At 38.7% G+C, this 24,477-nt stretch overlaps 1 protein-coding gene across 1 annotated transcript in view; it reads right to left on the bottom strand.

The window, feature by feature from the left end:
• The window catches only part of ELP3 (elongator acetyltransferase complex subunit 3), a 113,956-nt gene that overhangs the window by 36,836 nt on the left and 52,643 nt on the right, over positions 1-24,477 (bottom strand). The window contains exons 10-12 of the mRNA XM_036751231.1: positions 23,676-23,869; positions 14,447-14,537; positions 11,502-11,567 (exon numbers count right to left, since the gene is read on the bottom strand). Of these exons, the coding sequence (XP_036607126.1) occupies positions 11,502-11,567; positions 14,447-14,537; positions 23,676-23,869 (351 nt within the window). The remainder of the gene's footprint in view (positions 1-11,501; positions 11,568-14,446; positions 14,538-23,675; positions 23,870-24,477) is intronic.

Below are 24,477 nucleotides of genomic sequence, written 5' to 3'. Positions count from 1 at the left end.
AGTTGGTTTTCTGAATCACCGGCCTCCCTTCTGGTAATTCATGGTAGCACTACCCTCTTCCCAATACCCTTCAGGTGCCCAAATATGCCTTAGTGTGATTTGTGGAATGAAACTGTGCCCTCAGTTAACTACATTTCAGGCATCAATCAGCAGGGTTTTGGTTTTATTTTTTGGTGAGGACAATGTCCCTGAAATTATGTTCCATAGGCTGTTGCATACCTCCTCATATTTTCATAGATATGTATTACATAAAAGGGAAACTCATAATACAAAGTTAATACATAAATATACATATTTATTCATATAGATACAGTGGTCATGGCAAATGTCCATTAGCAAACTGGTGGGTTACACCTACACAGATTCCACAGAACCATAGGATTTTAGAAGTTTAGAGCTAGAAGGAGTCTCTGAGATCCTTTAGCTCAACTCACAGAAGAGGAAATGAGACCCAAAGAGGTTAAGTGACAGGCTCTGAAGCTTATATGTTAACCTAATGTTAATACAACTAATGGGTAGAGGTTATTAGAAGATGAAGGTGAGCCTACCAAAGTGATTAACTGTAGATAGGTTTATACTATCATTCAGGGCCTAGGTGAGAACAGAATCTGTTCAATAAACAAACGATTAGGTTAAGAGTTGAAATGTCAATACAGGCACAGTCCATTAGTTTGCTGATTGCTGACAAAGCTGAACTCTAACAATGATAGGTGTACAGACACACCCATACATATGCACAGATACACCCATACACAAGAGATAATGTCAGAGGCAGAAGGGAGCTCATTAGGCATTTAGTCAAAGTTATAACCAGAGATGCAATTGCCAATGAGGTAGCTAGACAGCTCTGAGGATAGAGTGCTAGCCCTGGAGTCAGGAAGTCCTGAGTTCAAATGTAATCTCAGACATTTACTAGCTGTGTTACTTTGGGCAAGTCACTTAATCTCTGTTTGCCTTAATCCCCTGGAGAAGGAAATGGCAAACAACTCCAGTATGTTTGCCAAGAAAATGCCATGGATAGTATGTCCTTGGGGTCATAAAGAGCTAGACCAGACCGAATAACAACAATGACCACAAAGAATGCCTTTTGCAATACGACAATCCTGACGAGTGAATCACCTTGGGTGACTCCAGTTCCTAGGAGGTTTTCCTGAAATCAAGCTTAAACTGATTGTTTTGAGACTTTCAATCCCTACACCTGGTGCTGCCCTTTGGGATTTAAGGGAACAAGTACATCCCCTTTTCCAACATGACAATCCTTCAAATACCCAAACAGAATTATCATGTCTCCCTTGAGTCTTCTCTATGCCGAAGATACCTAATGTTTTCACCCAACCCTCATATGATATGAATATAAAGCTCTTCACTACTCTGGCTGTCACATGCTTCCTAAACTGTCGTGCCCAGAATGGAACACAATGATCCTGTCGTGTGTGTGTGTGTGTGTGTGTGTGTGTGTGTGTGTGTGTGTGTTTGGGGGGGAGGTGGTAGGATGATTTTTTCAATGTAATGAAACTCCTACCAATGCAGTTCTGCAAACCTACAGTCTTGGAAGGGAGCCTGGGGACACTGAAGGGTTAAATGACTCACCAGGATCACAGAGCCTACACCAAATGTGTCAAAGGTAGGGCCTGAACCCCTATCTTCCTGACCCCAAGGCTGGTGCCATTTGGCCTTTCTCTTGAATAATACATCCTAAAATTTTGTCAGGAACTCAAGTCCAACTATAGTTGGAAAACTCCACCCTCTTCATGTTTTTTTTAAGTGATACAAATGGCATGAAATCCTTGGAATACCTTCAAGGGTCACATCTAACCATCCTGGGGAGCAAGGCTTCTTTAGAGGGCAGGCTTCTTCCTTAGCCAAAGCAGAACAGAAACCTGGGTAAGTAAGTGGAGACATAACCTGCTTAAGGTTTTATTTTTTGGTCCTTTATCCATTTCTCTTGGTGAATTCATCAGTTCCCATGGATCCAACTATATTTATGCAGATGATTCTCAGATCTCTTTGTACAGCCCTAACTTCTCTCCTGATCTCCTGTCTACTGGGCAGCTTGAACTGAATGTGTCATAGATATCTTAAACTCAACATATCTAAAACTGAACTCATTATTTTTGTCCACAAACACCCACCCTTCCTATCTTCCCTCTCACTGTTGAATAGTACCACCATCCTGCCAGTCATCCAGGCTCACAACCTAGGTAGGCTACGGTCATCTTCATCTCCCCACTCTGAACTCTCGTATCCAATCATGTGCCAAGTCCCCTCTTTTCTACCTTTACCACATCTCTTATATACACCCCCCTCTTTCCTCTGACCCTGCTGCCACCCAAGTGCAGGCCTTCATCACCTCATGCCTGGACTATTGTAATATCCTGCCGGTGGGTCTGCCTGCCTCAAGTCTCTCCCCACTCCAGTTCATCCTCCTCTCTCTTTTTTTTTTTGTTTTTTTGGCAGGGCAATTGGGGTTAAGTGACTTGCCCAAGGTCACACAGCTAGTAAATGTATCAAGTGTCTGAGGCCAAATGTGAACTCAGGTCTTCCTGACTCCAGGGCCCGTGCTCTACTCACTGTGCCACCTAACTGCCCCCATCCTCCTCTCTCTTATGTGTCAAATTGATCTTGCTAAAGTACAGATAACTGTGCCACTTTCCTGTTCAATAAACTCCTGTGGCTCCCTACTACATTCAGGATCAAATATAAAATCAGCTTGCTTTCAAAACCCTTCCTAATTTAGCTCATTCCTACCCTCCCTTATTCCTTACTTCCCTCCACATACTGTACAATCCAGTGACACAGTCATCCTTGTTATTTCTTATAAAAGATGTATCATCTCCCAAATCCAGGAATGTTCAACAGTTGTTTCTCATGCCTAGAATTCTCTTCCTCATTTCCACCTCCTGGCTTCCTTCAAGTCTCAGTTAAAGTCTCACCTTCTGCAAGAAGCCTTTCCCAGTCTTCCTTAATCTTAGTGTCTTCCTTTTGAGATTATCTACAATTTATCCTGCATCTATTTGTTTGTAAACAGCTGTCTCCGCTAGACTGTGAGCTCCTTGAGAGCATGGACTCTTTTTTGCCTTGCTTTGCATCCCTGGTACATAGTAGGTGCTTAATAAATGCTTATTGACTTCTTGGAAAACAAAACTTTAGGCAAAACATTGTTTACAGAGAACATCTATTTCCACAGAAGCAATATGCTGTATATGGGAGACTGAATGACAAATATAGTAGAAATATTAAAACTTTATGGGTAGAGGTTTGGTTAAACTATATTAATGAAGATACTGAGAAGTGATGTTGGTTGGGGTACTACTACGTGGGACATGCTAGTGTACTATTGTAACATTAAAATTAATAAGGAAAAAAAGCTTTGTGTACAGTATGACCTTTGTCAACTTTAAGGAAAAGGACAGTACAAAGTATCTCAAAAATATGTTTAATGAAAGTATGTTCCCGGAACCAATGTGGGAATCTGCTTGCTCTTTGCAGCCAGGTCATTGATTAGTTAGAAAAAAGGTCAAAAATCATAATCAAATTGGAGAGGATAAAGAAGAGAAGACACAGCTTTTAAGTTTCAACCTAACAGCTTAAATAGCAAACTAATGACTTTGAAAATTGATAAATGAATAAAAGTGTAAAGATATTAACTTAATCACCTTTCCTACAGAAGTTTAACCAAGGTAAAACCAAAATAAGGAGGCCAAAACAGCCCAGAGACTGTTTTAGTCAGTCAAGACTCAGTCTCCTTTGCAAGCAGAGACATGGAGGCCAAGAGCTACACCAGATTAATGTAAAGCCATTTGTAAAACATTATGGAGGAGGATGAAGGAAGATTACAAGCATTAAATCCTCAGAAAATAGAAAAAAATCACTGAAGGTTTTCTGTGCTCCCTCACATCTGAAATTACAATGTTTACTTATCCATCTACATGCTGTATTCTCCCAATAGTCTGAAGGCTCCTTGAGAGATGAGGCTGTTCCATCTTTCTCAATGTATTCCTGCAGCCCGGCACAGACTTGCACCCACTAGATACTTGATGACCGAAGTGAATTATTCAGATGCTTCTGTTTACAGATGACACTACGCTTATTGCATCCCACCTTTAGACACTATGAAGTCTCTGAAATGAGATCTCAAATGGATGTGTCATTGCCGATGGCAACATTCCCTCCATTTATGGGGATCACAGTCCATCCAGTGGAACTCTTAACCATGTCCTCCCATAATGTTACTAGAGAGAGGGGGCCCACTCAGTATGGACACCAAAGGAAGACGAGTGGAGCACATCGACAGTTTATCAGTGATGCCCAAGTCCTGCCACCTGATCATCTTTCTCTTTGGAGAAAGAGACACATCTGACAGAGTGGCAACATCTAACAAAATAGCTTTAGTCTCAAATCTGGTGCTCCTTCTCTCCACAATGAGGGGGGAGGGTCCATTTCATTATCGTTTCTTGGAGCATCGCCGGTGTTTTTTTTTTTCATTTACTATTATTTTAATTTTCTTTTAGTGAATTTGCTTTTCTCCTTTTGTAGTCATTGTTCATATTGTTCTCTGTTCTGCTTATTTCACTCTATATGTCACTTTATAAACATTTTCCAATGTTTTTCTTGATTCCTCATGTTCATGATTTCTTACTATATAATATCATGCCCCACACATTTATATACTATATGGACTTTTTTCAGTTATTTTCTTATCAATGGGCACTTACTTTGTTTCCAGTTCTTTGCAACCCTAAAGAATACTACCATGACTAATTTGATACATACTGGATCTCTGACCTCCTTGGAGGAACTTCTCAGTACTGAGACTGTTAGATAAGAGGAGATAGAAAAGGTTAATCTTCTTTTGTATAATTCCAAATGTTCCAGAATGACTAGACAACTGCACAGCTCCATCAAGAGTGAATCAACTGGGGGCAGAGCCAAGATGGTGGCTGGAAGGCAGGGACTTGCTTAAGCTCCCCCCCAAAGCCCTCCAAACACTTGTAAAAAATGGCTCTGAACAAATTATAGAGCTGCAGAACCCACGAAATAGCAGAAGGAAGCAGGTCTCCAGCCCAGGACAGGCTGGATGGTTGCTGGGAAGGGTCTATGGCACGGTGCTGGGAGCGGAGTGCAGCCCAGCGTGGGCCACACCAGGACAGACCAGATTGGGAGTCGGCCCAGAGCAGGTCTTAGGGCCATGAATTATTGAGCTGTGGCAGTTACCAGACTTCTCAACCCACAAATGCCAAAGACAACAGAGAAGGTTAGTGGGAAAACTGCTAGATCAGGATAGAAAGTGGTCTGGCCCCAGCCCCAGGGGTGGTGGAGGTGGTGCAGTGGCGGCTGTGACAGCAGCAGGAAGCTCCTGCGGCTGCTTCCAGAGCTCCAGTGTCAGCTGCTTCCAGAGTCCCTGGCTCACACGGCAGGAGGAATCAAGCGGCAGACCAAAGTGGGAGTGCAGGGCTCGCAATCCTGGTTGGCGGTTCTTGGGGGAGGAGAAGCGCTGCTGTGGCAGAGCTTGCAGTGACAGTGGAGTAGAAGTAGCTCTGAAAACTGCAGCACAGCCCCTAAAGCCTGGGATAAAGCACTCTCTACTCTACAAGCAGTCATACCCTGACAAAAAGCTCAAAGACCAAGTAGTTGGCTGGGAACACGGCCAGGCAGTGAAAGAGGAAGCAGACTCAGATTCAGACACAGACTCTAAAATCTTTTTTTGGTGACAAATTAGATCAAAACATACAGCCAGAAGAAGTCAACAAAGTCAAAGAGCCTACATCAAAAGCCTCCAAGAAAAATATAAATTGGTCTCAGGCCATGGAAGAGCTCAAAAAGGATTTGGAAAAGCAAGTAAGAGAAGTAGAGGAAAAACTGGCAAGAAAAATGAGAGAGATGCAAGAAAACCATGAAAAACAAGTCAATGACTTGCTAAAGGAGACCCAAAAAAATACTGAAGAAAATAACACCTTAAAAAATAGACTAACCCAAATGTCAAAAGAGCTCCAAAAAGCCAATGAGGAGAAGAATGCCTTGAAAGGCAGAATTAGCCAACTGGAAAAGGAGGTCCAAAAGACCACTGAAGAAAATAACACCTTAAAAATTAGACTGGAGCAAGTGGAAACTAGTGACTTTATGAGAAACCAAGATATTATAAAACAGAACCAAAGGAATGAAAAAATGGAAGACAATGTCAAATATCTCATTGGAAAAACCACTGACCTGGAGTATAGATCCAGGAGAGATAATTTAAAAATTATGGGACTACTTGAAAGCCATGATCAAAAAAAAGAGCCTAGATACCATCTTTCAAGAAATTGCCAAGGAGAACTGCCCTGATATCATAGAGCCAGAGGGTAAAATAGAAATTGAAAGAATTTACCGATCACCTCCTGAAAAAGATCCCAAAAAGAAAACTCCTAGGAACACTGTCACCAAATTCCAGAGTTCCCAGGTCAAAGAGAAAATAATGCAAGCAGCCAGAAAGAAACAATTTGAGTATTGTGGAAACACAATCAGAATAACACAAGATCTAGCAGCTTCTACATTAAGGGATCAAAGGGCTTGGAATATGATATTCCAGAGGTCAAAGGAGCTAGGATTAAAACCAAGAATCACCTACCCAGCAAAACTGAGTATCATGCTCCAAGGCAAAATATAGGCTTTCAATAAAACAGAGGACTTTCAAGCTTTTTCAGTGAAAAGACCAGAGCTAAATAGAAAATTTGACTTTCAAACACAAAAATCAAGAGAAGTATGAAAAGGTAAACAAGAAAGAGAAATCATAAAGGACTTACTAAAGTGGAACTGTTTTGCTTACATTCCTACATGGAAAGATGATGTGTGTAATTCATGAGACCTTTCTCAGTATTAGGGTAGCTGAAGGGAATAGGGCACAGGGTGAGTTAAATATAAAGGGATGATATCTAAAAAAAAGTAAAATAAAAATTAAGAGATGAGAGAGGACTATATTGAGAGAGGGAGAAAGGGAGAGATAGAATGGGGTAAATTATCTCACATAAAAGTGGCAAGAAAAAGCAGTTCTGTTGGAAGGGAAGAGGGGGCAGGTGAGGGGGAATGAGTGAATCTTGCTCTCATCGGATTTGACTTGAGGAGGGAATAACATGCACGCTCATCTGGGTATCTTACCCCACAGGAAAGTAGGGGGAAGGGGATAAAAGAAGGGAGGGCAGATGGGGGAGGAGGTAATCAAAAGCAAACATTTTTGAAAAGGGACAGGGTCAAGGGAGAAAACTGAATAAAGGGGGACAGAACAGGATGGAGGGAAATATAGTTAGTCTTTTACAACACGAGTATTGTGGAAGTGTTTTACATAATGATACACGTGTGGCCTATGTTGAATTGCTTGCCTTCTTAGGGAGGGTGGGTCGGAAGGGAAGAGGGGAGAGAATTTGGAACTCAAAGTTTTAAAATCAGATGCTCAAAAGAAAAAGTTGTGTTTGCATGAAACTGAGAAATAAGATATATAGGGAATGGGGCATAGAAATCTATCCTGCCCTACAAGAAAGTAAAGGGAAAAGGGATGGGGCAGGGGGGAGTGGGATGAGAGAAGGGAAGGCTGACTGGGGAACGAGGCAATCAGAATGTATGCTATCTTGGAGTGGGGGGGGAGGGTAGAAACGGGGAGAAAATTTTAACTCAAAATCTTGTGGAAATCAATAATTTTTAAATTTATTTATTTATTTAAATTTATTTAAAAATCAATAATTTTTAAATTTTAAATAATGTTGACACACACACACACACACACACACACAAAAAGAGTGAATGAATTGATGTCCATATGACAGATCACAACTTTTGCCACATTTACCAATTCATGGCATGAGGTGAAGCCTCAAGGCTGTTTTAATCTGTATTCTCTTCCCATGTTTTCTCTGTAGTTATTCAAAGTTTCCAGATGATCTTTTACGATCATCCATGTATTTGGCATAGCACTGTCAATGATCCTAAGCTGCTCCTTGCTTTAAAAGCTCTTATTTTTAGTACCAATTTTCTTTTCAGTATGCTATATAAGACCCATGCCTGGAAAAAGAAGTAAGCCAGCCATGTAGAATTATTATTGCACTGGGAACCATTAAAGGAACTAGGGGAAGGTCTACAAAACGTTGGGTAGATCTTTTGTGCAGGTTTTACAGAGAAAACCAAGAAATCTCACACAGTATTGCAAAGGTATAGCTGGATTATGATAAATACTGATGGAGGGAGTGCAGAATTCACACTAATGAGATCTGTAATCTGTCCAAGTGCTGAAATGAGGGTCACCACAATGGAGATCTTGGGATAGACAATTATCAAGTCTACTGAGTAAAACTATACACTAAAATCACAATAACTTAATTTTTGACATACCATAAATAAAGCCTTAATGAAAGATTCTTTAAAGTCAAGCCAACTTTTACTAGTCTTTAAAGGCAGGCATTTCATGCTATAAGATAATGTTAAGAGCAATTATTACTTGCAACTGGGACTATGGCACATTTTAACAAAATTTTTCCACATTCTATTAGCCTACATAAGCAAATATTATAATTTCACTTCATCCAAGCAACAGAACCAGGGACAACATATGGGAATTCTCATAAGATTATATATTACATAGATGATGTGTTACAATTGGGGGTCAGTTGTTTTTTGGTAGGAAAGTATTTACAATTTTATAAATGTGAGTCAAGGGGAAAACTTTGACCAAATTCAATATGTAAAACATTAAAGACTACTTTTAAAAAAAAGCATCTATTTAACTGAATTGTATGCAACTATGATGACTAATTTTGGCCCTATCAAAAAGATAAGGAACTATATCTCTCTCCTGATGGAGAAAGAGGGAACTAAGGTTGTATAATGTTGTGTACACTGTCAGACACGGCTGCTTTGTTGGTTGGTTTCAACCGTTTTCTTTGTTACGAGGTAAGCTCACAGGGTGAGGTATATGTCTGAAAATGACTTATGTAAAAACAAAAGTTATCAATAAAACATTTTAAAAAGCATCTATTTATTATTTCAAGAGATAGCTCTTTAATTTTCTAGGTTACTATAAATTGGGACTTTATATGGGATACCAATGATTTGACCAGATATTAAAGAAAAGGAAGATGATGACTTAAAATAATCACATTATTTTAAGAGTATTTACTTTGGTCAGCTTAAATTTTACCTCATTTGTACACAAGGAAAGCAGCAAATGTGTTATAGTTCTGATTTGGAGAAGGAGAAAATAAGCCAAGGTTCAAAAATAAAATGACTTGCTAAACCAACTGAGGAAGTTAATTCCTGTTCTGCTCCAAGAATCAATGTGAAATTTTAGTCACTTATAATCTTGTCGTGTTTCCTCACTTAGGAAATAACTTACTCTTCCCTGAGAGGTAACTCTTACTAAGACTGAAATTTTTATTTAAGTACAAGAGTCTAAAAACATTAAACTGTGTTTTAAAAAAATCTTTCTCCTTTACATAATAATGTCTTTTTGAAGACAGGAAGGATACTTTAATATAGGGAAAGTATGTAAGAAACTGTGGAAGAAAGGTGACTTTTGTAAGGAGCACAGACTAGATGAAAAGAGATGCTTAAGATTTATTACCAGTAACATACTATATTCCTAAAAATATGTAATTCTGGGATAAAAAATACAACTATATATAGCCAAAGGAGTTGCTGAGGAACAGATTCCTATATTATGTAACTAATTCTTCATTCAATCAACAAGCACCTGATGACTCCCTGAAAACTTGTCTTTGCAGCGAATTTCTACAAATGAAATACTTTCCTACTGACAGTGACATTTGCCTATGAGATATTATAGCCCAGAGACATAATATAAATGACTTAATGTAATAAACTTTAAAAACTACATATTTAAAGAGAAAATGCTATCTTATCAGTAAACACAGTGAATTTTTTTTTTCCTGAAGGATATAAAATTGGCCTAGAAAGAAGCCCATCGTTAACTATAAAGGGATAACTTTAATTCTAGAGGAAGGGTTCTTTGGAGAATTTTGTTTTCTCTTTGGAAAAAGATTCTGACCCAAGTAAACTTGAGTATCTTCTAAATCTTAATAAGCCAGAGTTTTAGTGAGGTACTCCACTATTTTAATCCCACTGTTTATTCTGCACTGTCATAAAAAAACAAAAAAACAAAAAACTTGTTTCCTTGGCAGGTTCTACTCCTACTTTATCTCAGAGTTCAGAGAAGTATAAATTATGATAAGAAGTACTTGGCAGGAATCTATAACATACAGCCCAAAGAAGGGAACGTTTCTACTATACATTCTGGAAATCCTTCATACAACAGTGGCACACCTTGGCATAGCAACTGAATAAAGAATGGCTTCAGATGGAAGAAAAATCAAGAGAACTCTAAACCCAGTGACTAAATATAAAAAGCGATAGCCTTAAAAAAGTTGAGCTATCATGAATTTTAATGAAAAATCTCATTCCTAGAGAACTAAGAAAACCTTTCCTCCTCTCAGTAAAGAGGTGGGCTGGCATATATGGATGTGTCACACAGAATACATGCTAAGAGGCAGTTATTCTGTTACTTGTCTTTGCTTAATTTTTTTTTCAGTGCAGATGGGTGATTATGGTGAAATTACTATGGCATAAAAACAAAAGGCAACAATAAAGCTACCTTTTTAAAAATGGATTTAAGAGGTATTTGTTTTTATGATCTTTTAAAGATCTTTTATGAGCCTTTGAAAGTTTTTTATGCTAATGAAAAAAGCTTACACTTTCCATTTGTGCTTCCATGGTAAGCTAAGGGTTGTACTTATATAGTGACTTTTTATAATTGCCTATAAAAAGCAAAGCATCAGTTTCTCAAGTTATCTATTCTGTAAACTTGGAAACCTGCATAGTGGAATACAGCTGTGCCAAGATCACTAAACCAAAGGGAGGACAAAAGAGGAATGTCCAAATCTGCTTCATGGGCATCAACACTGCTCAGGTGCCTAAGAACTACACTGGGCTTTGACCTCACATAACATCACAGACCCCAAATGCTGGATCCTCAATGCCAGGAGATGGCCCTGGGAACCAGACGCTAGGTTATACAAGAACTACAGAAAAACACAATTCTTGAGAAATATAACCACCCGACTAGGAAGATTCTGAGGGTATGTACTTATTAACTTTGAATATTTCAGCCCCAAACCATTAAAGAATCTCTACATTCTCAACTCCAATTTAGTTGCAACCCAGACTAGAAGCAGAAAAACCTTCAGTCCCCCTCACACAAATGCTGAGACAAGAACCAACCTTCTGATTCTGCATTTATCTCCTAGCTCCCACTCTGACAGCACTTTAGGAGAAATGAGTCTGGTGGCTGGATCCAACTCTCCTAGAACTAACCTCTCCTAAACTCTAGTCTTCTTTAATTAATGTTGATTCTGATCACTCCCTTATTCTTGGCTCACCACCTATCAATCTTCCAAGTCTGCTGTCATGAACCTGGGTCTGACAATCATCTTATGAAAAGGAAAAAAATTCAAGAAACTAACCTGGTACGGCCTCACTTTATGATGAATTTCCTGGATTCCAACCTCTCTGGTTCTCACATCACGGCACTGTTTAAAAAAAAAAAAAAGGAATATGGAGAAAAACACACAATAAATGCCTGGGCTCAGCACTTTGATGAGCATTTCCACTAAACCCTGAGGTTCAGAATTAAGTCTGAATGACATGGTTCATTCAGAGAAATCCAATGAATCAACTTCAAAATGAAACATTTACCAAATCATGCTTAATATACTTTGGGATGGAGAATACAAAAAAACATATGTGAAGTACAATTTTGCTTTATCTAGAACTTAGGCACCAATATGTAAGGCATTATTATTAAAATCAGAGAATAGTCTGAGCCAGGGGAGAGAATATAACAATTGGAGTTTTTAATAGAAGATTTGGTTGAGGGGGAACAGGATAGTTGTCATCAAATATCTCAAGGGTTATTGGGAAAAACAGACAATCAGTCTATATATAGAAGACAGAATTTTGTGGAAATTATATGGAGGCAACCTTCTATTCAATATAAGAAATAATACTAGGAACTTTAAAAAATGAAACTGTCTTGGGAAATGTGCTCATCATTGGAAATGTTCAAGCGGGGCTGAATGACTCTCAGGGATTCTGTAGAATGGATTCATATATGTGATAGGAAATTAGATTAGATGCCTTTTAAGATCCTTTTCAACGCTAAGACTCTATGATTCCATGAAACATAAATACAAACAAAACAAAATAAAAAATTTCCACCTTAGAATTATCTGCAAAGTTCCTAATTCAGGTATGTTTGTGGTTGTTTGTCCTTCATTCTTAAAGAGGACCATGACATCAGGGAAGTGATGCCATGACATGCAAGTGAATTGGATTTAAGTGAAGGAGGGCTGTGCAAAGTCACCAGCATCATTTTCTCCTTTGGAGCCATCTGGATCCAGTGGCAAGATATAGATGAGGATGACTGGAGGTAGCTCTGGATACAGTGAGAGACCTTGGCCTTCTTAAGCTAAGGTCTTTAATAGGCCTTAGTTTGACTGAGGCAATGCCCAGTCAGTGATTAAGGCTGGGTAAGAAATGAGGCAGAGAATGGCCTCTTTTACCTAGTCAAAAAAAAAAAATCAATCTGGGAAGGGAAGACCCTCAGGGTTTCTGGCCAAAACAGAAACAATTGCTATTTACATTCACTCTGAGCCAATCAGAACCTAAACAATAATCAAAGAAAGCCAGAAAAGGAAGGTAAACACCATTTGCTTTTAATTTTTATAGCGGCAGGATCAGTTCAAAGAAACTTGGGAAGACTTGGTATGAATGTCTGCAGAGTGACATGAATAGAATGAGGAGAATAATTTATACTCTGACAAAACTATAAAGAAAAACAACTTTGATGATGAAATTGTAGGATGTGAATGTAATGGAATATAACCACAATACTATTGCACTATAAATATTATTTGCAAAAATGAAAAGAAGATGTCAGAGAATCCTGGGTAGTATGAACTGATAGAGTGAAATGAACAGAATCAGGAGCACAACTTATATAAGTACAACACTGTAAAGAAAAACAACTTTGAAAGACTTAAGAACTCTGATCAATGCAATGACCAACCATGTCTCCGAAGGACCTATGATAAAACATTGCCTACCTCCTGACAGCTAGATAACAGATTCAAGATGCAGAAAGAGACATATATTCTTGGAAATGACCACCATGTTTTGCTTGACTACGCCTATTTGTTACACGGTATTTTTCTTCCCTCAGTTTTGAACTGAGAAAGGGGACTGGAGGGAAATAAAGGATTAGCAATTAGTGATGCCTCCCCCTGCTCCCAAAAGAGGACCACTGAAATTTTTTTTTTAAAGCACAGCAGATAACAGAAGGAAATTCAGTAGGAAGCAAAGACAAGCAGGTCAGTTTTGAAAATATTTGGAATTATATGCTTAAGAAAATAAGCAGTATGAAACAGAATTTCAAATACAGTTCTCTTTTTGTATTTTGCTGCATATGTGGAAATGTTCATATTTTTGTGTTTAAATTCAGAATAAAAATACATTACCATAAAAGAAAAAAAAAGCATGATCTTTGTACTGCTATCATGAATGTAAACATGCATCCTTCTTGTCTGTAGCTGGCAATGATAACTAGCATATATACAGTGCTTTAAGGTATGCAAAGTGCTATACATGTATCATCTCACTGGAACCTCACAAAAGTCCTGGAAGGTAGGTGCTATTATCATATCTATTTTAGGGATGAAGAAATTGAGATGAGTAGAGGTTAAATGACTTGTCCAGGGTTACACAGCTAGTAAGTACCTGAGGCTGGACTTCTGGACTCCAAGGCCAGTGTTCTATCCACTGTCCAACTATTTGTAGTGGACAGACTTGACCAGAGTCAAAGATGCTTAGCTGAATTCCAAAATATGTTTTATAGCTGCTGTTTGCATATTAATGAGGCTGTGAGCATGACAGAGGATGTATCTACTCCCTGTGATTCGTGCTAATCATGGTGTGCGAATGGGGGTAGGAAACAGCAAAACTGTCTTCTATTGTTTGTTAACTGCTTTATGTATTTTATTTTTGTATTCTCATCTATGTGATGAATTCTCTAAGAGGATCTCTTAAGGGTTTTTGGTATTTTTCAGAGATTAGCCCAACATTGGGCACTTAGTAGGTGCTCAAAAAGTATTTGCTGACTAAAAGGGAAGTGGAAGATATAGATGCAGATAACCAAATATGCTGGTCCGTGAAGGTGGTGAGGGCATGAGATAGTGCACCCTGAGTGATCACTGGCCACAATACTCACTTGCTGAGAACAGGTAAGATAAACAATGACAATGCCTAATGAGTTTATTGGCCATCGCTTGCAAGGTGCAACCCAACAGAAAGCTCCTTTGGTTTATCCAGTTACTCTGATCTCAATCATAAGGGCCTAATATATTTTTTTTACCTGTATCCCAAGGTCTTTCATTCTTGCAAATGCTAGCTCCCTCAAATTCCCATGCTCCACTCCTGAGCTGACTAAAGGCATTGGTATATCTCTGTAGAGGAGAAAAAAACACCAGATATTGGGACATAAAAATAAATGCTCTGTATTAAAGCAGGATTGTTCCATAGATTAAGTAATCAGTTACACACACACACACACGCACCCCCCCACACACACAGATCAGGTGCAAGGCATTTCACTTCTCACATCTTTTCATCAGTTTCTCATCTACAGAATTATGATACTCACTTATCTCCCAGGATTGCACTAAGGTACATTTGTGAAAATTACTATGTAGCACTAGAAAATACTATAAAAATTACTAATAAACACCTATAATTTTCTGATGGTGATACAAAGTGGTTTGTTCTAAGTGAAACTAGAAATAAAAGTTTGAAAACATTAACTCGTTTAAGTAAGAAAAATCCTACTGAAGTAAAATGGAAGTACTGAATCTTTTTCTAATCTCCAATTTATCTTTAAGGGCCCAATTCTTGTTTCTGGCAGTCTATTACAGTGTTCATAGGCATTCAAAGAAAGGCAGCCCTGGTAAGAAAGCATATAAAACTTCAAAAGCTCTCTCCTGTTGTCAATATATTTTTTAACACTTGTATGGTCAAAACAACATAAATACACGAAGGAAAGAGATCCACAAATGAGTGGAAATTAGAGAAATAGATTTGGCCCAATATGAAGTAAAATTTCCTAATAATGAAAGCTATACAAAAATGGAATGGGTTTCCTTAAGTTGGATGAATGTTTATCAGGAAAGTTATCATAAAGGGGATTCTTGTTCAGGTATTAGTTGAAATAGATGATCACTTCCAACTCTAAGAACCTTTGATTTCAAGATATTTGCACTACCCACCTTAGTTTAGCAAAGAAAAATGAAAAAATGTATGTAGTACACACTATACACATATATATGTATAAAATGTTAGTATTTTATAACTATAAAGTATGATTATCATTGAAGTTGTTCCAATTACTCCTATCCAACAAACTTCAATATCTGAAGATGGCACAAGAAACACTGTGAAAAAGAAAAATCTACAATGAGAATACTGCTTGCCTTTTGGGCATCTGTTTTCCTATTCAACTCTAAGTACTAGCTGTCTTTGTTCAGAGAATATGCCAACTATCTTTCTTTTGTACTTCAATTCTCTAAATGGATTTGATTTTTTCATGTTTCTTTTCATTTGCCCCTACAAATGCAAAGAAAACACAATTAGTCAATCATCTAGTTTATTTACCTCATTAGAGCTGATAAGATGTCCTATGTTCAAAAATCCTGACAATTCGTATTAAGAGTACTTCAGAAAAAAGGTCTATGAAGTTGTGGGAGAAAAAGAACCTTTTCACGTGGTCGAGCTAAGTCTAAGGAGAGACTCTAAGTGCTGTTTCTGCTAATTAGCTGAGCCAAGGTTATAACGATGCCGTAAAATGAAAAGGCCTAAAATAAAAGCTATAAAATGAATACTTTCTTTCTCTAAGATCAAGATAGATAATTGTGTGCATGGGTGATTTTTAAAAATTTTAATGGAAAATTAACTTGTTATTTTCAGGACCACAATCTACTAAAACAGAATGTCTGATCTCTGTTAGATCAGCATTCTAGTAAGGGCTCTGAGAGATAATCTAATCTCTCTTATTTTTTACACGTGAAGAACTGAGACCTAAAGAAATTAAATAAATTGCTGTTACATAGCTAATAAGTTGTTGTTTAAGCTTACTAACAAAGGAGCAGAAATAAAGTGAATAATATCCAGAGTAGAATGCCCTCACTTTGGCTAGAAATAAACATATTTACTGCTCTTATTATGTCCAAGATATGCTACATAAACCTAGGAGGCATCTGGGTGTAGTTGAAGGAATGGTGAATTTGGAGTCAGGGGCCCTGGTGTGAGAACTGGCTCTGCCAATGTCTGACCATGGGGAAGTCACTTCTCTGGGTCTCAAATTCCTCATTTGCAAAATGAAGGGGTTGGAGGAGAACAGCTTCCAAACTCTTATCCAGCTCTAAGTCCTATCATTCCACGAATGTTTAAATCATTTATGCCCCTTCTTCATTATTCTGGAAATGTTAAATATTGTACTAATTATGTATTTTTGTATTTTCATACCTCAGTAACTAATGTAAAAAAGCTAAACCATTACTTTATTTTCATAGAATCACAGAATTTCAGAGCTGAGGGAAATAGTAGTGATTATATGATCCAATCCATATCTAAAGAGGAATTCACTCTATATCACCACTAAAAAGTTATAAATCAGTTGGCTTGAAGGCTAATAGTAATGCTGAACCTTTTATCGCCTAACATTTTGGACTGTTAATGGTTAGGACCTGGAAAAGCCACCTGCAGACAGTATGATCTGAGCTGAATCTTGAAGGAAGCAGTTACACAGTGCTTTAAGATTTACGAACTGTTTTACATATGTTAACTCATTTGGTATTCTCAACAACCCTGTGAAGTAAGTGTATTATGATCTGCATTTTAGAAATGAGAAAATGAGGCCGGCAGAGGTAAAGTTACTTGCTCAAGGTCACACAGCTAGCGTCAGAGGCAGGATTTGAACTCAGGTTTTCCTGACTACATGTGCAACACTTCCATCCACTGCATAACCAGGAGATAAGGAGAGGTGAGGAAGTAAAGCATTCCAAGTATGGGGGACAGCCAGCAAAAAAGCATGGAGACAGGAGATGAGAGTATCACGTGCACGAGGAATAGCAGAAAGACCAGGGTCACTAGATCATGGATTATGTGGAGGAAACTAGAGTGTAAGAAGACTAGAAAAGAAGAAAGAGACCAGGTTTTGAAGGGCTTTGAAAGTCAAACAGAGAATTTTATATTTGACCTTGGAGGTAAAAGGCAGCCAACTGAATTTATTAAGTAGAAGAGTGACATTGGCAGACATGTGCTTTAGGAAAATTGCTTTGGCTGCTGGGTGGAGGAATAGACTGGAGAGGAGATAGACCCGAGGCAGGTACATCAACCAACAGGCTACTGTAATAATCCAGGAGTGAGGTAATGAAAGACTGCACCAGCACAGTGGATGAGTGAGTGTAGAAAAGGGGATTTACATGAGAGATGCTGCAAAGGTAGAATTTATAAGACCTAGCAACAGACTGGATATGTAGAGTGAGTGTGACAGAGGAATTGAGGATGACATTGAGGTTGTGAACCTGGCTGATCAGAAGGATGGTGGTACCCCTGACTAGGTAAATCTGGAAGAAAGAATTTGGAGGGAAAGATAATGAGTTCTACTTTGGATATATTGCTATTGAGATGCCTACAGGGCATCCAATTCAAGATATCCAAAATATAGCTGACGATGTGAGAATAGAGCTTAGGCGAGAAGTTAGGGCTGGATAGATATATCTGGGAATGATGTGTACAGAGATGATAATTGAACCCGTGGGAGCTGTTGAGATCATTAAGGGAGACAGTACAGAGAGCCCAGTACAGAGCCTTGGGGGATACCCACCAAACGGGACCAAAAGCAGAAGAGACAGTATTGGAAAGAAAATAAAATCTAGAAGTGGAAGGAGACGAGGAAGGCAAGATGCACTAACAGATGGTTGTTTTACATGAGGTGATACAGCCTACTTAGACAAAACCCCTTTCTTCTGAGACAAGACTGGGTACAGAGAGGCAGAAACAGATATAATGAATGATGAGTCCTTTAAATGACAACAAAAAAATTCTACCAACTTCTGTATTTATCTTTACATATACGTTAACTCCTGATAGAGAGTGTAAGCTCCTCAAGGGTAAGGATGATTAATTTTTGTCTTTTTGGTCCCAGGGCATTAACTCAATGCATGGCACATTGATCCTTACTTGGTCTCTTTATGACTGGTATTTGGTTCAAAGGTGGTTAGAATCTGTTTACTTAGATTGGAGAAATTATAAAACATTCCAGCCTCCTTTGTTCTTTTAAGTACAAAACACTATCACTCCTAATGACCTCAGGTCACTCAATTCTAGCCAGAAGTTCTTGGTAAAACTAGTCTCTCTTGGATGTGTACTTTGATATCTCTCAGGACAAAAACCAACAAATGGGATCTGGAGTGGCAAGAGAGATATAGGGCACAGATATTCTTAGTTATTTGTCTACCATACTGGTTTCAATATTTCACATACATACTCCTCAGACACTTAATAGCTGAAAGACCCTGGACAAGTCACAACATTCTGGGACTCGGTTTTCTCAAGGAAAACATGGAAATAATACTAATAACACTCTGCAGGGTGGCTGAAATGATCACATGAGATTAATGCCCATATTTTGAATCACAAAGAAGTAAATAAATGAGGACTGCTGTTTTTTTGTAGTATTATTGTTATTAAGTGACTTACTGAAGCTATGTAGCTTGTAAGTATCGGAGGCAGGCTTTGAAGCTAGGTTTATTGATTCCAAGGCCAATGTTTTTTTTCTATTACACTAGGCTGCCCCTCTCCCCACTACTGAATATAGTATTCTGTTGATCTCACATATGTTCTCATATAACATATATGAAATAGTCTTCAACAATTTTCTTTTCATATTGGAAAATCCAATATATGCCCTCCATCATTTGTGTCAAACTTAAATAGGAACAGGGGCCACCAATCTGTACGTAAGGATTTCTGTGGGCCACATATTCAGTTAGTTTTAAAATACAATGTTATCTATGTTTTATTCTATTTTTATTGATTTTGTTAAATATTTCCCAATTATATTTTAATCTGGTTTGGGCCACACTCAAGAGTGCTAGAGATACATGAATTTGAAATCTCTTCCCTGTAGCATTAATGCTCAAGAGTATACCACAGCCTCTCATTCAGAGTTCTGCTAATAGTTTTGAAGGTAGGTTTTTGAATTCAGCACCTGCTTAAAAAGGGGGTACCATATGTAGACAGTATCTATGGAAGCAGCTGGTAATGCAATGGATGGACCACTGGGTCTGGATTCAAGATCTGAGAGCCAATCTAGCCTCAGACACCTATTAGCTGTGTGACCCTGGGTATCGCTTAACCGGTCTGTTTCAGTTCCCTCAGCTGTAAAACAGGGTTACAAATAGCATGTACCTTTCACGGTTTTGTGAAGGTTAAATGAGTTAATAATTGTAAAGTGCTTGGCACACTTAGCACTAGAATTAAGAGGGTCTGGGAAGGGCTTCCTGTAGATGATCATCAGAAGCCTCTAACTGCAAATGAGACTTTATTTCCTCTCTTCCCCACCAAAGTTGTTCATCTGAAGACCAACAAAGTTGCTACTGGGGAGAGGGGTATTGTAAAGATCATTTTCGTCCTTTCCAAATAATCAAAACTGGTTTGAGAGAAGACTTCATTTTCCAAGTAAATGTCCCCTTAATAAGAGTAGGAAGTAACTGAAGAGTTTTCTGCTATGTTCTTCCTCATCTTTTCAAAGGGGCAGAGAAATTCTGACACTATGTGTGCATCTTCATTTCCTTCTACTTTCAAATTTCATTAAGATTCTGGGGTTAAACAATAAACTAATATCATTTAAAAAAATTTACTGTGTCGCAATCATCGATATCTTTAAGCCTCTCAAAATATTCAATGGTTATAATAAATTGGTAAAAATGTGGACAGAGCCAATCAATTTAATTTTGTCAGGGTAGGAATTTGCTTCATCAATATTGCCCAAACCATGAAATGTATTAGGAAGGAAAAGTCTACTGAATTAGTCTATCACTATGCATATCCTGGATAGGAACTTCAGATGGACAATGGGCCGGTCTGAGAACTAAGAAAAATAGTGGCTAGGCAGCATTTGGAAAACTGTACAGACTTTTCAATGATTCTAAGCTGTTTCCTGATTTAAAAAAAAAAGCCCATATTTTCAATATCAACATCTGTCTGGATATGCTATATAGCTGCAAATAATGGAATACCATTATGTCCAAAAAACCAAAATTGCTGGTGACCCAAAACGCAATGGAGAGATACATGGTGGATACAAGCAAGTGATAAAAGATATTTAGGACAAAAGGCAATAGAACAAGAGATAACAGATGGATAGGCCTAAGTGTTATACTGGTATCTGTGAAAATAAAAATCCTCAAGGAAATTCTCTAGCAGACTGCGTAACTCCTCTACTGAATATTTATGGAAAAATATGGACAAGAATCATTGAAAGTCAGAAGGCATGGGGGTCGGAGCCAAGATGGCGGCTGGTAAGCAGGAACTAGTATGAGCTCCGTACTGAGTCCCTCCAAAAACCTATAAAAAATGGCTCTGAACCAATTCTAGAATGGCAGAACCCACAAAACAGCAGAGGGAAGCAGGGCTCCAGCCCAGGACAGCCTGGATGGTCTCTGGGTGAGGTCTATCCCACACGGAGCTGGGAGCTGGGAACGGAGTGGAGCAGAGTCCAGCCTGGGCAGCGTGGACCATCCAGACCAGAAGCCGGGCGGAGGGGGCCCTAGCGCCCTGAATCAGTGAGCTGCGGCAGTTACCAGACTCCTTAACCCACAAACGCCAAAGACTGCGGAGAAGGTTAGTGGGAAAAGCTGCGGGAATAGAAAGAGTTCTCAGTTCGGCTTCCAGCCCCGGGGGCAGCAGAGGTGGGGCAGCTACAGCTGTTGTTACTTCCGGCTCCAGGCCCACCTGGTGGGAGGAATTAAGTGGCGGATCAGAACAGGAGTGCACGGCCTGCTGAAGATCTAAGCCCAGTTCAGGTTGGGGGTTGGGTAAGGAGCAGTGCTGGTGTGGCAGAGCTGGCACCTCCCCCCCAAACGTGGAACATAGAACTCTCTAGTCTACAAGCAGTCATACCCCACTGAAAAACTCAAAGGTCAAGTTAGTTGGCTGGGAATATGGCCAGGCAGCGAAAATGCATCAAGATTCAGTCTCAGACTTTGCATTCTTTCTTTGCTGACAAAGAAGACCAAAACATACAGCCTAAAGAAGTCAATAAAGTGCAAGAGCCTACACCAACAGCCTCCAAGAAAAACATGATCTGGTCCCAGGCCATGGAAGAGCTCAAAAAGGATTTGGAAAAGCAAGTTAGAGAAGTAGAGGAAAAATTGGGAAGAGAAATGAGAAGGATGCAAGAAAACCATGAAAAAAAAAGTCAATGACTTGCTAAAGGAGACCCAAAAAAATACCAAAAAATACACTGAAGAAAACAACACCTTAAAAAACAGACTAACTCAAATGGCAAAAGAGCTCCAAAAAGCCAATGAGGAGAAGAATGCCTTGAAAGGCAGAATTAGCCAAATGGAAAAGGAGGTCCAAAAGACCACTGAAGAAAATACTACTTTAAAAATTAGATTGGAGCAAGTGGAAGCCAGTGATTTTATGAGAAACCAAGATATTATAAAACAGAACCAAAGGAATGAAAAAATGGAAGATAATGTGAAATATCTCCTTGGAAAAACCACTGACCTGGAAAATAGATCCAGGAGAGATAATTTAAAAATTATTGGACTACTTGAAAGCCATGATCAAAAAAAGAGCCTAGATATCATCTTTCAAGAAATCATCAAGGAGAACTGCCCTGATATTCTAGAGCCACAGGGCAAAATAGAAATTGAAAGAATCCATCGATCACCTCCTCAAGTAGATCCCAAAAAGAAATCTCCCAGGAATATTGTCGCCAAATTCCAGAGCTCCCAGATCAAGGAGAAAATACTGCAAGCAGCCAGAAAGAAACAATTTGAGTATTGTGGAAACCCAATCAGAATAACCCAAGATCTGGCAGCCTCTACATTAAGAGATCGAAAGGCTTGGAATACGATATTCCGGAGGTCAATGGAGCTAGGATTAAAACCTAGAATCACCTACCCAGCAAAACTGAGTATCATGCTTCAAGGCAAAATATGGACTTTCAATAAAATAGAGGACTTTCAAGCTTTCTCAGTGAAAAGACCAGAACTGAATAGAAAATTTGACTTTCAAACACAAGAATCAAGAGAAGTATGAAAAGGTAATCAAGAAAAAGAACAAGAAAAAGAAATTGCAAGGGACTTACTAAAGGTGAACTGTTTTGTTGACATTCCTACATGGAAAGATGATGTGTATGATTCAGGAGACCTCAGTATTTGGGTAGCTGAAGGGAATATGCATACATATATGTTTATGTATATATATGGGTGAATGTGTATGTATGTATATGTCTATGTGTGTGTATATATATACATATATATATGTAGAGAGAGAAAGAGAGAGAGAGAGAGAGGGAGAGAGGGAGAGAGCAGACACAGGGTGAGTTGAAGATGAAGGGAAGATATCTAAAAGAAATAAAATCAAATTAAGGGATGAGAGAGGAACATACTGAGAGAGGGAGATAAGGAGAGATAGAATGGGATGGATTATCTCCCATAAAGGTGGCAAGAGGAAGCAGTTCTGTGGGAGGAGGGGAGAGGACAGGTGAGGGGGGGAATGAATGAACCTTGCTCTCATCAGATTTGGCCTGAGGAGGGAATACCATGCATACTCAATTGGGTATCTTACCCCACAGGAAAGAAGAGGGAGGAAGATAAAAAAAAATAAAAGGGGGGGGGATGATGGAGGGGAGGGCAGATGGGGGTGGAGGTAGTCAAAAACAAACACTTTCAAAAGGGGACAGGGTCAAGGGAGAAAATTCAATAAAGGGGGATAGATTAGGAAGGAGCAAAATATAGTTAGTCTTTCACAACATGAGTATTGTGGAAAGGTTATACATAATGATACGCATGTGGCCTATGTTGAATTGCTTGACTTCTTAGGGAGGGTGGGTGGGAAGGGAAGAGGGGAGAGAATTTGGAACTCAAAGTTTTAAAAACAGATGTTCAAAAACAAAAAAAAATGTTTTTGCATGCAACAAGAAAATAAGATACACAGGCAATGGGGCATAAAAATTTATCTTGCCCTACAAGAAAGGAAGGGAAAAGGGGATGGGAGGGGAGTGGGGTGACAGAGGGGAGCGCTGACTGGGGAACAGGGCAACCAGAATATATGCCATCTTGGAGTGGGGGGGAGGGTAGAAATGGGGAGAAAATTTGTAATCCAAACTCTTGTGAAAATCAATGCTGAAAACTAAATATGTTAAATAAATTAAAAAAAAAAAAAAAGAAAGTCAGAAGGCATGCATGGAACAGTTCTGATCTTCACCAATGAAGGGAATATCCAAAATGAGGAGATCATAGTGTTAACAAAGTATTGAAGTAAGAAATAACACAGACAGATCAACACATTACCTCTGCACTCGGTACACTCGTGTCCATGGTGGTACGAGAGCCAATATTCGAGCTACTAATTCTACAAGGCAACTAGGAGAATAACTCTTATATCTTCCTGATTTCCAAAGCTCATAAAGACCAGTTCCACGTATCACCAGTGTAGGGTAGAGTTTCATACCATCAGGGCGGAAGGCAGGATTCTCAAAAAACTCCTGACGACAAAGAATAAATAACTCTCAATTATCCATATACAGATTATGCACTTTTTGAATTATTCAGTGTGAATTTTTAGTCTTGGGTAAGTTTATCTTACTTACCCACAATCCTCCTGGATTATCTTTCCTTACCACTCAGCTGATATGTGTTTAGCCTGATTGGAGCAGAGGACTTGTTTTAAAAGAATAAAGTACAATTCTAACGAAGGTACTGAAAGGAAGTTTTTAACTCAGTTCTAGAAAATCCAAACTTTAAAGCAAGTTTAGGCTGATAGTCCTAGTATGATTTATTGTACCACTCATTGGTTAGCTGCCCAATTGTTACCATAGAGTTCTTTGTTTTGGAACTTGATGCAACACAGCAAAACTGGATAGTGTTAAAGAAGGGATAACACTGTCCTACATATTTCTTTAATAGACTGTCTTTTACAATTTAATTTGTAGAGCAATGTTTTCTGTCCAGAGTGATGCATAAGCTAATCAAAGCTTTTTTGATCTTTTGTAGTAAGAATGTTTCCTTTCAAAGGTAACTGTCAGCCCAGAGGAGAGAGGACTAGATCAAGTTCAATTCATAACCGGTGTCAATTTCCCCATGGGAAAAATGT

Source organism: Trichosurus vulpecula, chromosome 3 (genome assembly GCF_011100635.1).
Source record: "Trichosurus vulpecula isolate mTriVul1 chromosome 3, mTriVul1.pri, whole genome shotgun sequence".
In the NCBI taxonomy this organism is placed as follows: domain Eukaryota; kingdom Metazoa; phylum Chordata; class Mammalia; order Diprotodontia; family Phalangeridae; genus Trichosurus; species Trichosurus vulpecula.
The sequence above is the reverse complement of the archived record's forward strand: the minus strand, read 5'-3'. Positions and strand labels throughout refer to the sequence as shown.